The sequence below is a fragment of the Eptesicus fuscus genome, chromosome 13 (assembly GCF_027574615.1).
Source record: "Eptesicus fuscus isolate TK198812 chromosome 13, DD_ASM_mEF_20220401, whole genome shotgun sequence".
Classification (NCBI taxonomy): Eukaryota; Metazoa; Chordata; class Mammalia; order Chiroptera; family Vespertilionidae; genus Eptesicus; species Eptesicus fuscus.
The window spans coordinates 6,419,331-6,434,623 of NC_072485.1; the positions used below are offsets into that span (position 1 = coordinate 6,419,331).

At 41.6% G+C, this 15,293-nt stretch overlaps 1 protein-coding gene across 1 annotated transcript in view; it reads left to right on the forward strand.

Annotated features, from left to right (window-relative positions):
• The window catches only part of SIK2 (salt inducible kinase 2), a 133,954-nt gene that overhangs the window by 12,956 nt on the left and 105,705 nt on the right, over nt 1–15,293 (forward strand). The window contains exon 3 of the mRNA XM_008150154.3: nt 867–930. Coding sequence (XP_008148376.2) covers nt 867–930 — 64 coding nt within the window. The remainder of the gene's footprint in view (nt 1–866; nt 931–15,293) is intronic.

Consider the following 15,293-nt stretch of genomic DNA (forward strand, 5'->3'; position numbering starts at 1 on the left):
TTTGCTGTTTGACTTGTTTAGACCCAAATTGTAGGTGGCTCTTAGTTTTCTGATCTGACAGGGACTAGTCCTACACCTACATGTTAGACCAAATTTGCTTCAGCTTTTTAGTAGATAGCAGTTCAATTTCATGCTATTAGTATATGCCAGTATATAAAATGATAGAGTGTTACAGAGAGGCAATCTAAAACTCAATCAATTTTGAATCTGTAAATTCATTTCTTTTCGGTTCAGTATAGTTTGAAAAATCAAGTTTATGGCAATGACAGGCTTCTTTTCTGAACCTAGAAAAACTAATATAAATAAAAGTGTATGTAGCGGTGGAGTTATGAAGGAACTTTTGAACAATGTTTTAAAATAATAATACTATGTTACAGTATTAAAGTATAGTAGGAGGAATATCGCATTGTGCCAGATAAACTGAGCTGTATTTTATTCTCCTTTCCTTGATCAGAATCTCCCATATCACCCAGGGCTAGAAAAGTCAGTGAGGAGGTGGTAAAAAACTGAACTTCAAAACTCCAGTTACCTATATTAGCATTTTTCAAACTTGAATGTGCATAATAACCACCTGGGGATTTTGTTAAAAGGTAAATTCTGTGTCAGTAGGTCTGGGTGGGGCCTGAGAGCCTACATTTATTTCAGTGCTGCTGCTGCTGGTCCGCGGTGACACTTGGAAGAGCAAGGATCTAGCTTTTTCAGCAAGGTGTTAGCATAAGGATATTGTGACTTGTACTTTGCCAGCTTCTGAATTGTTCATAACTTTGACACTTTTATTAGTAGTTTTAAAATAAGTAACTCTATAAAATGTTGTGGCAAATTGCAATTCTTTCCTGTCAGACTAATATGGAATTATTTATCAATAGGTAATGGAGACCAAAAACATGTTGTACCTTGTGACAGAATATGCCAAAAATGGAGAAATTTTTGGTAAGCATGTTTCCTTAATTTTTCAAAATTTGAAAATGTCGCCCTGGCCAGGTGTCTCAGTTGGTTGGAACGTCAGCCCAAACACCAAAATAAAGGTTGGGGGTTCGATTCCCAGTCTGGGCACATAAATAGGTTGCGGGTTCAATCCCCTGTCGGCGGGGACGGGGGCGGGGGGGTAAGGGAGGCAGCCAATCATTGTTTCTCTATTACATCAATATTTCCCTAACTCTCCCTCCTTCCTTCCTTCCTCCCTCCCTCTCTGTCTAAAATCAATAAAAACATATCCTCAGGTGAGGATTAAAACTTTAAAATGTCACTAATCTTCATAAATGGAGTATTTTCTATTCTTCTGCCTGTGCAAGAGTTGGTAACATGAATTAGAAATTTTAACCATTCAAATATAATAAAATATCCAGTAAGCTAAAAATATGGAATATAATTCTTTCTCTTCTACTTATGATATTAAAGATACTGCTTAATTTTCTCATCTGTGTTAAAGATATTGGAAACTTAAAGATAGGGAGACACTTTCAGTCATATTGCAAGGGAGATTTCCTTTCCTTTTATCTTCGTTTTTACCCTCCTTTTTAACAAATATTTATTGAGCTCTTATCATGTCCCAGGCATTGTACTAGATAAAAAGCATACATTGGTGGCCTAAATAACACAATCTCTGCCATTGTGGATCTAAACATTTTAGTAAGCCCTTAACTGAAGCTGTAAGACTTTGGGCAAGTCACTAATTTTCTGGGATATCTTTTATCTATATACTAGAGGCCCAGTGCATGAATTCATACATGGGTGGGATCCCTCAGGGTGGCATGCAGGGATGGGGCCCCACTCACGCCTCCAGCCTCGCAGCCCTGCAGCCCCGACTGGCACCCCATCGTGGCCGGGCGCCACTCCCTCACCTGCTCCACCATCCCGCCTGCAGGGCAGTCGGTCGGGGCCAAGCGCCCCGCCTGGCTCCCTTAGCACCTGGGAGCCTGGCGGCGGCCCCACCCCCCATCGCCGTCACTGGTCGCCATCTGAGGGGCGATTGGGGAGGTGATCGGGCTCCCACTCACACCCACCTTGGCCTGGCGCCACCTGCTCACCTGCTCCACCATCCCGCTGTGGTCCTACTCGTCGGGGCTCACCGGGGCAAGCAGCACCTCCACTGCCGCCTGCTGCCAACACCGTGTTGCCGACTCCCGCCATGTTCCGCGCCGCCCCCTGGTGATCAACACACATCATAGCAAGCAGTCCAACTCCCGATCTCCCTGTCAAATGACCGCCCAGGGGACAATTTGCATATTAGGCTTTTATTATATACTAGAGGCCCGAGGCACGAAATTCATGCAAGAGTAGGCCTTCCTTCCCCTGACTGCCAGCACCAGCTTCCCTCTGGCCCCTGGGACCTGGGCTTCCCTCCGGCCGCTGGCAGGCACCCGGGACCCGGACTTCCTTCACAGCTCCGGCTTCATCCAGAAGGTCGTCTGGAAGGGTGTCTGGTTGAATTAGCATACCACACTTTTATTATTATAGACTAGTGGCCAGTGCATGAAATTCGTGCGGGGCGGGGGGGTGGGTGTCCCTCAGCCCAGCCTGCACCCTCTCTAATCTGGGACATCCCTTTCACAATCCTGGACTGCTGGCTCCTAACTGCTCGCCTGCCTGCCTGCCTGATTGCCCCTAACTGCTTCTGCCTGCCAGCCCGATTGCCCCCTAAGCGGCCTGATTGACGCCTAACTGCTCCCCTACCGGCCTGATCGCCCCTAACTGCCCTCCCCTGCCGGCATGACCGCCCCCAACTGCCCTTCCCTGCCGACCCAACTGCCCCCAACTGCCCTCCCCTGCCAACCTGGTTACCCACAACTGCCCTCCCCTGCCAACCTGGTCGCCCACAACTGCCCTCCCCTGCCAGCCCGATCGCCCACCCTCCCCTGCCAACCCAACTGCCCCCAACTGCCCTCCCCTGCCAACCTGGTTGCCCACAACTGCCCTCCCCTGCCGTGAACCACCTCCTCCCCAGCATGATACAGTGGAGACCCCAGGGCCAGCCTTCTCCATGCTGTGTGGAGCCGCAGGACCCCCAGGCCTCTCTGTGTGGAGCGACCACCAGGCCCCGCCTCCACTGTGTGTGCGGCCATCTTGTGGTGGCCATCTTGTGATGATGTCACATGCGAGGGCCACCTAGGCTTTTGTTAGTATAGATTACATAGGATATAAAGGCTAATGTGCAAAGTGTCCCCTCAGGAGTTCGACTGGGAGACCAGCAGTTCTGTTGCTCGCCATGACGTGCGCTGACCACGAGGGGGCAGTGCGGAATGAAGGCAGGCCCCGGCCGGCAGCCAAGGAAGGGAGGCCCTGGCCAGCAGCTGGGGAAGGGAGGCCCCGGCCAGCAGCCAGCAGCCAGGGAAGGAAGGCCCTGGCTGGCAGCCAGAAGGCCCTGATTGGCCCTGATCGCTGGCCAAGCCTAGGACCCCTACCCGTGTCGAATTTTGTGCACCAGGCCTCTAGTCTTTAATAAGAAAGTATTTGATTAATTGGTTTCTGTGATACGACTTAACCCTTAAAAATTATATTTTATTAGTTCTAGCTTTCATCTATTTTATTTTTACTCTGTGGAGCCAGAGCACTGTATTTAGTCTAAATATTTTTTGTTTTTAACCTAAATTTAAGTCCCAAATTGTTTTTTAAACAGCTTTATTGAAGAATAGTTTATATAAATAAATTACACGTATTTTAATGTGTACAATTTAATAAGTTTTATATATGTGAAAGAAATCATCACCACAATCAAGATATTCATCACTTTTAAACATTTATTGTGTGCTTTGTAATCTGTCTTGTCCCACATCACCACCAGGCAACCATTGATCTGTTCCCTGACTCTGTAGATTAGTTTGTGTCTTTTAGAGTTTTTATAAATGTAATCATGCCATGTGTGCTCTTAGTCTGGTTTCTTTCTCTCAGTATAATTATTTTAAGATTCATCATTTTGTTGTATGAATCAACATTTCTTTATATTGTTGGTAGATCCTAATGTATGAATTTACTCTAATTTGCTTATCCATTCCTGTGTTGATAGATATTTGGGTTGGTTTCAGTTTTTGGCTATTACACATGAATTGCAGTGAACATCCATATACAGGTTTTTAACTTATAGTCTATGTTTAAGTAATATTCAGCACTTCACATACAGTGTAAGAAACTTACAATAATATACTTCTGTTTTGCCTTTTTGGTCTTTATGTTCTTGTCATACATTTTTCTTACAACTATTTTATAAAACACTAGAGGCCGGTGCACGAAATTCGTGCACTCAGGGTGGGGGAAGGGGTTCCCTCAGCCCGGCCTGTGCCCTCTCGCAGTCCAGGAGCCCTTGGGGATGTCCGACTGACAGGGAGCGGGCCTAAGCTGTCAGTTGGACATCCTTAGCGCTGCCCCGGAGGCGGGAGAGGCTCCCGCCACTACAGCTGTGCTCGCCAGCCGGGGACCTGGCTTCTGGCTGAGCAGCGTTCCTCCTGTGAGAGCGCACTGACCACCAGGGGGCAGCTCCTGCATTGAACGTCTGCCCCCTGGTGGTCAGTGTGCATCATAGCGACCAGTCGTTGCACCGTTTGGTCTATTTGCATATTAGCCTTTTATTATATAGGATAGTGTTATTTTTGTCTAAAAAGTTAATTAGTTTTAAAGACATTTCAAAATTTTAAAAACTCTTACATATTTAGCAGTGGAGATATCATTGCCACATCCCTATATGTAGATACATGCTTTTATTTTCATTCCTTTGTGTAGATACATTATTTTCATCTGGTGTCATTTTTCTTTTGCTTGAAGGATTTTCTTTACCATTTCTTGTGGTGCAGATCTGTTGGTGATTAAATCTTTCAGCTTTCATATGTCTAAAATAATCTTAGCCTTAGCTGGTTTGGCTCAGTGAATAGAGCATCAGCCTGTGGACCAAGGGTCCCGGGTTTTATTCTGGTCAAGGACACATATCTTGGTTGCAGGCTCTCCCCCTGTTGGGGCTTTTGCAGGAGGCAACCAATCTATGTATTTCTCTCACATTGATGTTTCTCTCTGTCTTTCCCTCTCTCTTCTACTCTCCCTAAAAATCAATGGAAACATAGCCTCAGGTGAGGATTAACAACAACAACAAAATTAAATAAAATAATCTTATTTTGTCTGTTTTTGAAAGGTATTTGTACTGGGTGTTTGTAGGTTGACTTTTTTCCTTCAGTACTTTAAAGACGTTGCTTCATTTTCTTCTCATTTGCATTATTTCTGACAAGAAATCTGCTGTCATCTTTTTCTTTATGCCTCTGTATGTAATGTGCCTTTTTTCTCTGGCTGCTTTTAAGATTTTCTGATATCACTGGTTTCAGTAATTTGATTATGATGTGCCTTTGTGTGGTTTTCTTCATGATTCTTACGTTAGGTGTTCACTGAATTTCTCGGATTTGTGAATGTAGTTGCCATCAAATTCAGAAAATTTTCAGCCATTATTTTTTTTAACTAATTTTTCTGGCTCACTCTCTCTCCTTTTCTTCAGAGGCTCCCATTATACATATATTAGGCTGCTTGAAATAGTCCCACAGCTCACTGATGTGCTTTTCCATCTTAAAAATTCCTATTTCTCTCTGTATTTCATTTTGGATAGTTGCTATTTCTGTCTTTAAGTTTACTAATCTTCTACAATGTCTAATCTACCATTAATCTCATCCAGTTAATTTTTTATCTCAGGCATTGTCATTTTGGGCTCTATAAACTTGATTAGGGCTTTTTTTTTTTTTAACATCTTCTATGTCTTTAGTTAGCTTTTCGAATATATGGAGTACATTTTTAATAACTTTTAATGTCCATGTCCCCTAATTTTGGCATCTATCAGTTTTGGATCAGATTTGAATGGTTGATATATCTCCTCAATTTTGGTTATATTTTCCTGTTTTTTTACATGCCTGCTAGCCTTTGATTGGATGGCTGACTTTATCAATTTGATCTTATTGGTTGCCACATATTTTTATATTTCTATAACTCAATTTATCTTTGTTCTGATATGTAGTTAAGTTATTTGTAAAGTTTGATTTATTTTGGGTCTTCATTTTATGATTGGAGCAGTGCTCAGTCTAGGTCTAATTATTTCCTACTGTGACACCCCATAAATTCTGGGTTTTGTTTTTGTTTTTTTAGCTTGGCCGGTAGGAACAGGCACTATTCCTGGTACCAGGCACTATCTATATATATAAAAGCCTAAATGACCATTATGACCAGTCGCTGTGATGCGCACTGACCACCAGGGGTCAGACACTCAATGCAATGTGCTCCCACAGCCAACCTCCCACTGCTGGCCAACCTCCCATGATCCCTCCCCTGGCAGGCCCTGATCGGGATTGGGCAAGACGGCCCCAGTGGGCCCCAATCGCCTGCCAAGCTGAGGGACCCCATCCATGCACAAATTCATGTACTGGGCCTCTAGTTCTCTATAATCCTCTCAGATGGTTCTTTCTTTGGTCGGGCAGTTTTTTCACACACATGAACCAATTAGTACACTCCTGAATGCTTTGGGTCTTATTTTGTTGGTCAATTCATTTTGTTCATTAGATTGCACAAATAAGTGAGATCATGTGATATTTGTCTTTCTCAGATTGGCTTATTTAGAAGCTTCTTAACTGATGTTATAATAGAACTAGAGGCCCAGTGCATGAATTTGTGCATGAGTGGGGTCCCTCAGCCTGGCCTGCGATCAGGGCTGATGGGGGCCATCTCGCCCAGTCCCGATTGGGGCTGATTGGGGCCGGTGGCCAGGAGGAGGGACCGCAGCGGGAGGGACTGCGGGAGGTTGGCTATGGGAGCACACTGACCACCAGGGGGCAGCTCCTGCGTTGAGCATCTGCCCCCTGGTGGTCAGTGCACGTCATAGCTACCGGCCGGTTTTCCCGTCTTAGTGGTCGCTTAGGCTTTTAAATATATAGATAGATGGTATGGCCTTTGAAGTTAAGCAGATCTGGCTATAACATATTAATTATTTCTAATGCTAGCTGCACTATATTAATTGTTGCATTGCTTTAGGCCAGTTTCTTCCTTTCTTCTTTCTTTCTTTTTTTTTTTTTTTCCTTTCCTTTTCTTTCTTACATTTACTCAGTCAGTCAGTCTTTCAGGAAATCTTCATTGAAAACCAACTATGTGTCACACTGTTCTATGTGGTGAGAATACCACAATGAAGAATACAGACAAAAATCCCTGTTCTCATAAGCTTAGATACTAATTGGGGGAGAGAGACAATAAATAAAATAAGAAAATTGTATAGTATATTAGATGTCAATACATGAAAATAATAAAGCAAGGAGAGGAGTATGAGGAGTGGGCAAGTTGATTACAATATTAAATAGAGTGGTCAGGGAAGGCCTAACTGATATTTGAGCAAAAATTTTAAAGCTCAGTCATGTAGATAAGAGGGTGACCCAGGGAGAGGGAAGAGTAAATGCAAGGTCCTGAGGCAGCAATGTTTGGGGTGTTCAAGGAATAGCAGAGACGTTAGCATGGCTAGAGAAAAGCAAGCAAGAAGGAAGAGCAAGAGTGAACAAGGAGAAAGAATAGTAGGAGAGGAGGTCAAAAAGGTAAATGGAAGGCAGGAGTGCAGGAGATTTGGGGGCTTTGTAGGCCATTGTAAGGACTTTGGCTCTTACCTTGTTAAAATTAGGGAAGCGTTAGAGGTGTTTGAACAAAAGAGTGATTTCATCTAATTTAACATTTAAAAGCATCTCTCTGGTTTCTGTGTTGACAATAGAGTGTAGTAAGCAAGGGTGGAAACTGGGAAAACAGGTAGGAAGCTGCTGCAGTAGTTGAAGTGAGAGACGATGCTGGCTTAGACCAGGGTGCACATAGTGCTAAGTGGTCAGACTTAAAATGTTTTGAAAGTAGAATCAGTAGGACTTTTGACAGAAGGACACCACATAAGTAGTGATTGATTAGAGAAGGCACCACTGTCTGATCCCTAAGGCACTCAAACATTAAAAGAAAAGGAACCAGCAAAGGAGACATGGAAGAAAACCAAGAGAATGCAGTATCCTGAAAACCAAGTGGCACTTCACTACAAAGGTGCTTTGTGGTGAAAAAGAAGGAAAATTAGGTGGTTTTTTTTTTCATATAGAAGAGATTTAATTCATTCTGTAATGTAGCAGATGAGGCATCAGGGAAGGAGCCAGTACATTACACATTCTAGTGTGGGGAAAGGTTTAGAACAGCTGGTGGTACTCATATGATAGTCAAGGGGTGAATGAAAGCATTGATAATTAGCAGTGAGGGAGCTCCTGATAGACTCACAGTCAGCAGTGCTTTCCGGCCCAGGAGGAGAAGTAGACAATATGAATGACCCAGGCTGGGGACTGGAATGGTAGAAGGACAAATGCACCTAGGAGTTGCTGTTGCCAAAGAGGTGAGAGTTGAAATAGCTGACAGTAAGATCCAAGTTGAGGAGGGAGATAAATGAAGCAACAAAGGGTTTCATGAGCTGAAAAAAATAGAACAGTAGAGCAATGAAGGTTCTGAAGAAGGTGAAGTACTTTCAGGAGAAAACATTCATAAACAAAAATAAAAATGCCAGCCTTGATCTGGTACATAACTTCCCAGCAGCTTGACACTTTCCAGTTCTCTGCTGCTGCTGGCACTGACTGCCCTAACTGCACCCCGCTCGTTCAGGAAGGGCCTTCTATACTCCTCAGCTGCTCTTTCTTTGCATAGAGAGGTTTTCTGTGCCATCTGGTTTTCTTGCCGCATCTGACTAGGTTTACAGCAAAAGAGTGATTTGGGTGGCATGCTGGGACTGCATCTATAGTGCATGATTCGTGCATTATGGGGCTGTGGTGTTTACGCCCTTTATTTTTGTTTGGTTAGATTGCACCTCATTCTATAAATGGCTGAAGTAGCTTTAAAGAACAATAATACAAAACCAATAATTCTAAAGTATAAGTAAGAATAAAGAAGTGATTCAGAAAATACATAGAACAGTAGGAAATAATCATGAGCTGTGGGGGAAGGGAACACAAATGTGGAGGAAGTAAGGGCCCAAGAGCTTCAGATATCTAATCTTGTTGGATGTCACAGTGAAAAGAATATGTAGTCATTTACAGAATTTTATCTAAGAGAAAGACAGGTGCATATCCCTCAAAGAAAAGAAAACTTTTTTAGTAGTATATTTTTCCTTTGGGGTTTCTTGTAAGAAGTACTAATTATGCCATATTTTAAAAACAAAAATCTGATTAAAACTGTTTCAGGGGCTTTCATTGTTTTTAGAATAAAGTTCAGGATTCTTAACAAAGCCAAGAAGGATGATTACACTCTCCACACCCTGACCTTAAATACAATAACAATGAAGGTTATCATTTCTTGAACATTTACCACGTGCTAGGCATTATGCTAACTCCTGTACATATACATAAACCCTTAAATAAGATGGGGACTTATTAATATCTCTATTTTACAGTAGAGAAACTGAGGCAGGAGAGGTTAAATAATTTGCCCATGTCATAGAGCAAATAAACCGTAAGTGGCATAACCAAGACTTACCAGTAAGCCTCAGTCTGACTTCAAAGGCTGAGGCTTTACTGACTCTACTATACTAACTGGTTATATGCCTCCTTAAAGCTCTTTGAATTTAACAGGTTTCTTCTGTCTTAGTAACTTGGCACATTACTGTTTCTTCTGCCTGAAGGATTCTCTGACCTCCCTACTTCACTTTAAGCACGCCAGTTAATTGAATTTGATAGATATCGTTAATTTAACCCTTTGCACTCGCTTGCTTTTTTCTCGATTCCTTTATTCTAATGCTAACCGTGTCGAGTCACACTCGACATCCGAGTGCAAAAGGTTTTAATGTTATCATTAAAATTAGAAATAGGCAAAGTATGTAATAGTTTTGTCCACTTTAATGGACGCAGGAAGCTCTTGAGCCCCTGTCTTCAGTACTTTGGAAACTGGCCAGTGGACTTCTTACCAAATCTAATGACCAAATCTAATCTAATGGCCACAAAACCCATAACTAGGCTTATCCCCTTGTTGGTTTTCAAAACAGAGCATGTAAATTTCTGATTCCAAATCTGTGCTCATGTTGATCTGGAGACCTAGAAAGCCCTTTGCTTTCTACATAGTCAAATCTTCCCTTTTTTTAGAGACCTACATGAAGTTCCATCCGTCAGTAAAATCTTTCTCAATTAATTCTATCTACATTGATTTCCTCTTAGTTCTCTTTCCTGCACAACTCATTTTATTATTTTTAAAATATGTTTTTACTGATTTTTAAAAGGAGAAGAAGAGAGAGATAGAAACATCGATGAACATCAATCAGCTGCTTCCTGCATGCCCCCTTTTGGGGATCAGGTTCACAACCTGGGCATGAGCTCTGACCTGGAATTGAACCTGTGACCACTTGGTTCATGAGTCGATGCTCAGCCGCTGAGCCACATGGGCCAGGCTGCACAACTCATTTTAGAATTTATCTACCTTATTGCCTTTCATTGTCATTTAAAGTCTTTGTGTGTATCTTTTTATCTCTACTAGATTGTAAGTTTCTGCTGAGGACTTAGCATAATACACACCTTTTTATAAACACCTGTTGAATGAATGACATAATAGTCTACTTTGGCTTCGTGTCCCTTATTTACTTAGTGAAGCCAACAGGAGAACACTGCCAGGTTAAGTAGTCTGAGTTACTTCTTTGTTCAGTTTTTGAAAGAACTTTTCTGTTGGTTTATACTTCCGAAGATAAACATGAGAGAGGAAATGCTAACTGAATCAAGGGAGAAAAATGGCTTACTCTAGTATACTGAGCAATTTTTGAGTACTTACTGGTAGTTACCAGCCTACACTTACATTCTTCCAACTCCATACCTCCCTAGTATAAAGGTAAATAAGGGCATATACATTTAATCTGAATAATTTTTGTTTTCTAATTCTTTTTAGCCATTGGTGCTCATCTCTGAAGTGGATTAATATGTCATGGCAAATGAATTTGCTAAAAAGAGCCTTAGGTTATCTACATATATAAAAGGCTAATATGCTAAGTGTCAGTTTGGGTAATAGCGTCACATAACAATGCCCAGCATCCTCTCCCTAGCGACTAGCCTCCTTGGAGTTTCTTCAGCCCAGGAACACGACTTGCTTTATAGCCAGGTGGAAACATTTTACACTGTAACCAAATGTCTGTGAAGCATTTTTCCCTGCCTCATCTCATTTGATCCTCACAGAAATCCTGGAGTAGGTAGATAGGAGACTCAATTGAATCTTAGTTTCTTTTCATTAGCCAGATAATGGAGAGTTAGAAAGCTTAGAAACTTAACCCAACTGAAAAGAAGTAAGAAATGGTGGACCTTTAAAATGACTTCAGGTTTTCTCACTGCACAGAATATAGTCAAACACTGCTGCAGTTAAATATTTTACCCTTTGTTCTCCCTGCGTGATCTACAATAATAATCTGCTTTGTGTTGATATTTACTGTTGTGTTGCTGACAATTACCTGAAAGAGAAGTTGGGGTGCTTCAATGGGCTGGAAAAAGTTCAGCTAAATCAGAAAGCAGGTCTAATTAAGCAAGTTTATCTATATACTAGAGGCCCGATGCACGAAATTAGTACAAGACTAGGCCCTCGCAGCTGCCCCAGCTTCATCCAGAAGGTTGTCTGGATGACCAGACAGTCATTCTGCTGTCTGGTCTAATTAGCATATTAGCTCTTTATTATACAGGAGATAAAGCTCTTGCTTGCGCCAATCGCATGCGTGTGTTTTGATCTGTCATTGTTGATTGTGAATTTGGTTGACACTTCTATTATAGAGAAAGGGTGAATAGCGATATTAAAATATTTCTTCTAATTAATTTCCTTTCAATGTGCATGAATTTGTGCACCGGGACACTAGTTTATAAATATTATAAGGTTTTAACTCTAAAATTTTTCTTTGGAATCATAGGTGTGATTAATAAAAGTTATTCAAGATTCCTGCATTCTTTAAAACTATTTCTCATGTTTGCCCATGTGGTCATAGGCAGTAAATGGTGCAAAAGTCTTAGGGTGGTCACCTCATCAGACAATTTGGGCACTATTCAAACAATTAAACCGGCAGTCAGCAGTTTCCGGCCTAGTCATTAAATTACCCAGGGCCTTTGTTTTCAGATTTCTGCTCCTTGATATGCTGTGTCTTTCCAGGCCAAGCATGTGCCTGGGGTTTATTGATTCATTTCCTGTCTTTCCCTTTCAATGGTAACATATTAGGATGCTGGCTCTGGGATTAAAGGGGGCTTTGTTTTAGCCAAAATACCTTTACACACTTGGTTACTCAGAGAATCTAAAGGACAAATTTTGTGGCCTTTGGTTACTATCTTAACAGCATGAAGATAATGTTAGAAAGTTTTTATTTGCCTTTTCTTATGAGTTTCAATAAACTTTGAAGATTTTACTCACTTTATAACACCAGTAAGATTCTAGTTTACATTTTAGTTCTTTGGGTTTTTAAATTATTAACCAGGATCCTAGTTGCAGTACTGCTTAAATACATACTCACTTCTTCAATTTGTTCCATCATCCCTTTAGTTTGGACCTTCATCATTTCTCACTTGAGCAAGCAGCCTAAGATCTCTTTGCCTATAGTTTTGTTTCTCTTCTAAATCATCTTTCATGTCGCTGTCAAAATGATCTTTCTAAAATGCAGACCTGTCAGTTTTATACTTAAAACTAGAGGCCCGGTGCACAGATTCATGCACCAGTGGGGTCCTTTGGCCTGGCCTGTGCCCTCTCGCAATCTGGGACCCCTCAGGGGATGTTGGACTGCCAGTTTTGATCCAATCCCTGCAGGCCAGGCCAAGGGTCTCTAGTATGCATATAAGATCTTTGTTTAATCTCTTCCCGCCCTTCTCCCTCCCCCCTTTCCTCTGAGATTCATCAGTCAGTTCCATGTTCCCATGCCTGTGCGTTGAGTGTTCCTGGTGGTCATTGCATGTCATAACTACCCGTTGGACCATCGCTTAGGCTTTTATATATATAAAAGCCTGTGGTTCCCAGAGCCTTTGGTATAGAATTGGTATAATGATGCAGCCCCTATGTGCCTTTCCAGTCACATCCCCATCACATCTTGTATGAGCTTTATTAACTGAACATGATTTGCTGTGCAGATGTATAGGCGAATGTTGCTTTCACATGCCTGAGGATGCTAGATGTCTGCAGAAAGATTAAATCTGTGTATACTTCAGAACGGGTATGCAAATGTTGAATTCATGCAGATTAAATAGACTGCCCTTGGATATAAAATTAAGGATCTTTTCTTTTGGATTTTTATTAGATGCATGTAAAATTGTTACCTTTGAAGAGGTCAGATCTAATTGGATTATTTGTAAATCTTTCTGGTTAACTTTTAGGAAGACTAGTAACTACATGAAAGAGCCAGCATGATTCACGATTCAAAAATTTGTTGTTGCTTTCCCCCCACATCTTTGTTTGAATTGGATTAGACATTAAAAGAAAAGTCTGGAATAAAGTCTGTGTGCTAGTCCTAGTTCTAACTTCTAAATAAACCTCTGGAGCTAGCCATATGTTTCTGAACCTTAGTGTCTTCTGAAAATGAGGGGGATGTATGGATGAGTTCATTAAGTACTATGTGCTTGATACTGTGACTAGTGCTGGGATTTAAAAGAAAAAAAGAAATTAGTGGCTTAGCTAATGAAGTAGAAGAGATCATAGTCAATTTTCTAGGTCTAAAAAGCTGATGTATGTAAATTTCAGGAAACAAAGTTTAGTTTGTGAATATTTGGTTAATGAAATGGATTAGTCAGAGGTGACTAAATATATTTTTAAGCTTCATATATTTGGAAATATAAGCTTAAGAGCCCTTAATTGAATAGACATGTTTTAAAAAGTAGTCGAGTTTTTCCATTAACTTCTATTTTAATTTCAGCTATCTCCTGCAGATTACTGGCAGCCTGCCTCTAGTTATGGTTCAAAGCCGACATTCTGTGCTGTGAGCAGTGAGCCTCTCTCATGTCTGGCAGCTGCAGCTGCAGCTAGGCTACAGTGAAGGGAGAGAGAAGCATCAGCTATTCTGATTTGGCCATAACCATACCTAGCCAAATTCTATTCATGTGAGGCTTTTGGCAGTCTGTGTTTTCTGTTTCTTTCAGGATGAATTTTCATTAAGTGAAATACTATTAAGGAATCTCAATAAGATCGAATTAATTAAGAGTAAGTGATTTCTTTGTTTGTGAAAGGGGAGAACCAGAGATAGATTTTATCTGCTAATTAAGGTGGTAAGAGGGATAGATATCCTACTTAGGAAAAATCAGAAAACCATAGTTCATGTAGGGAATAATCTTTTCTTCCTATTTTGAAGAATTTTCTTTCTGCTTTCACAAAGCACTCTGTGAATAAGATCTGTTTCTAAAAATGCCTACACTCTATCCTCATACATCAATAGATGCTGTGATTGTGCTATTGCTCCATTGTCTACTAGTATAAAATTATTTATTTCTGTGAAAGCAGTATTGTTTATTGAGGATCTGTTGTATAACAGACATGGTTCTAGGTGCTCAGAACACATCAGTGAACATGGATAATCATTGTCCTCTTGGAGATTATATTTTAGTGAGAGTGTTTCAGGATGGAGGGATTAAAAGAAAATTATTATGCCAGTGTTTCAGAGAAGGAGGACACAAAAGACAGGATGGTGATGGAGATTTGTTCTTTTATAAAAGGTGTCAAGAAGAGCCTTGCTGGTACACAGTTGTGCAGAAACCTGAGGAAAGAATCCTATATAATAGAAGCTTAATATGCTAAGTGACCAGTCGTGCGGTTGTCCATTCAACCAATCAAAGCATACTACGTTAATGATATGCTAAGTCAGCTCAACTGCTCATTATGACGAGCACTGACCACCAGGGGGCAGACAGTCGACCGGTCGACCAGTCACTATGACGTGCACTGACCACCAGGGGGCAGATGCTCTGACCGGTAGGTTAGCTTGCTGCTGGGATCCGGCCAATCAGGGAATTAGTGAGATGAGCCGGACACACTCTGGAGCCCTCCTGCGGTCCCTCCCCAGCTGGCCAACCTCCCGTGTCCCTCCCTGGCCCCGTGCACTAGTGGGGTCCCTCAGTATAGCCTGGGCCCTCTTACAATCCAGGACCCTTCAGGGGATGTCGGAGAGCCGGTTTCGGCCCGATCCCACAGGCCAGGTCGAGGGACCCCACTAGTGCACGAATTTGTGCATTAGGCCTATAGTGCATAATAAGAGTACATTTTTTGAGGTCATACATGCCTTGAGATCTTGCACGTTTACTATAATACTTAATAGTTGGAATGGAATTTTAAGTTGGAAATAATTTCCCTTCAGAATAATGAGA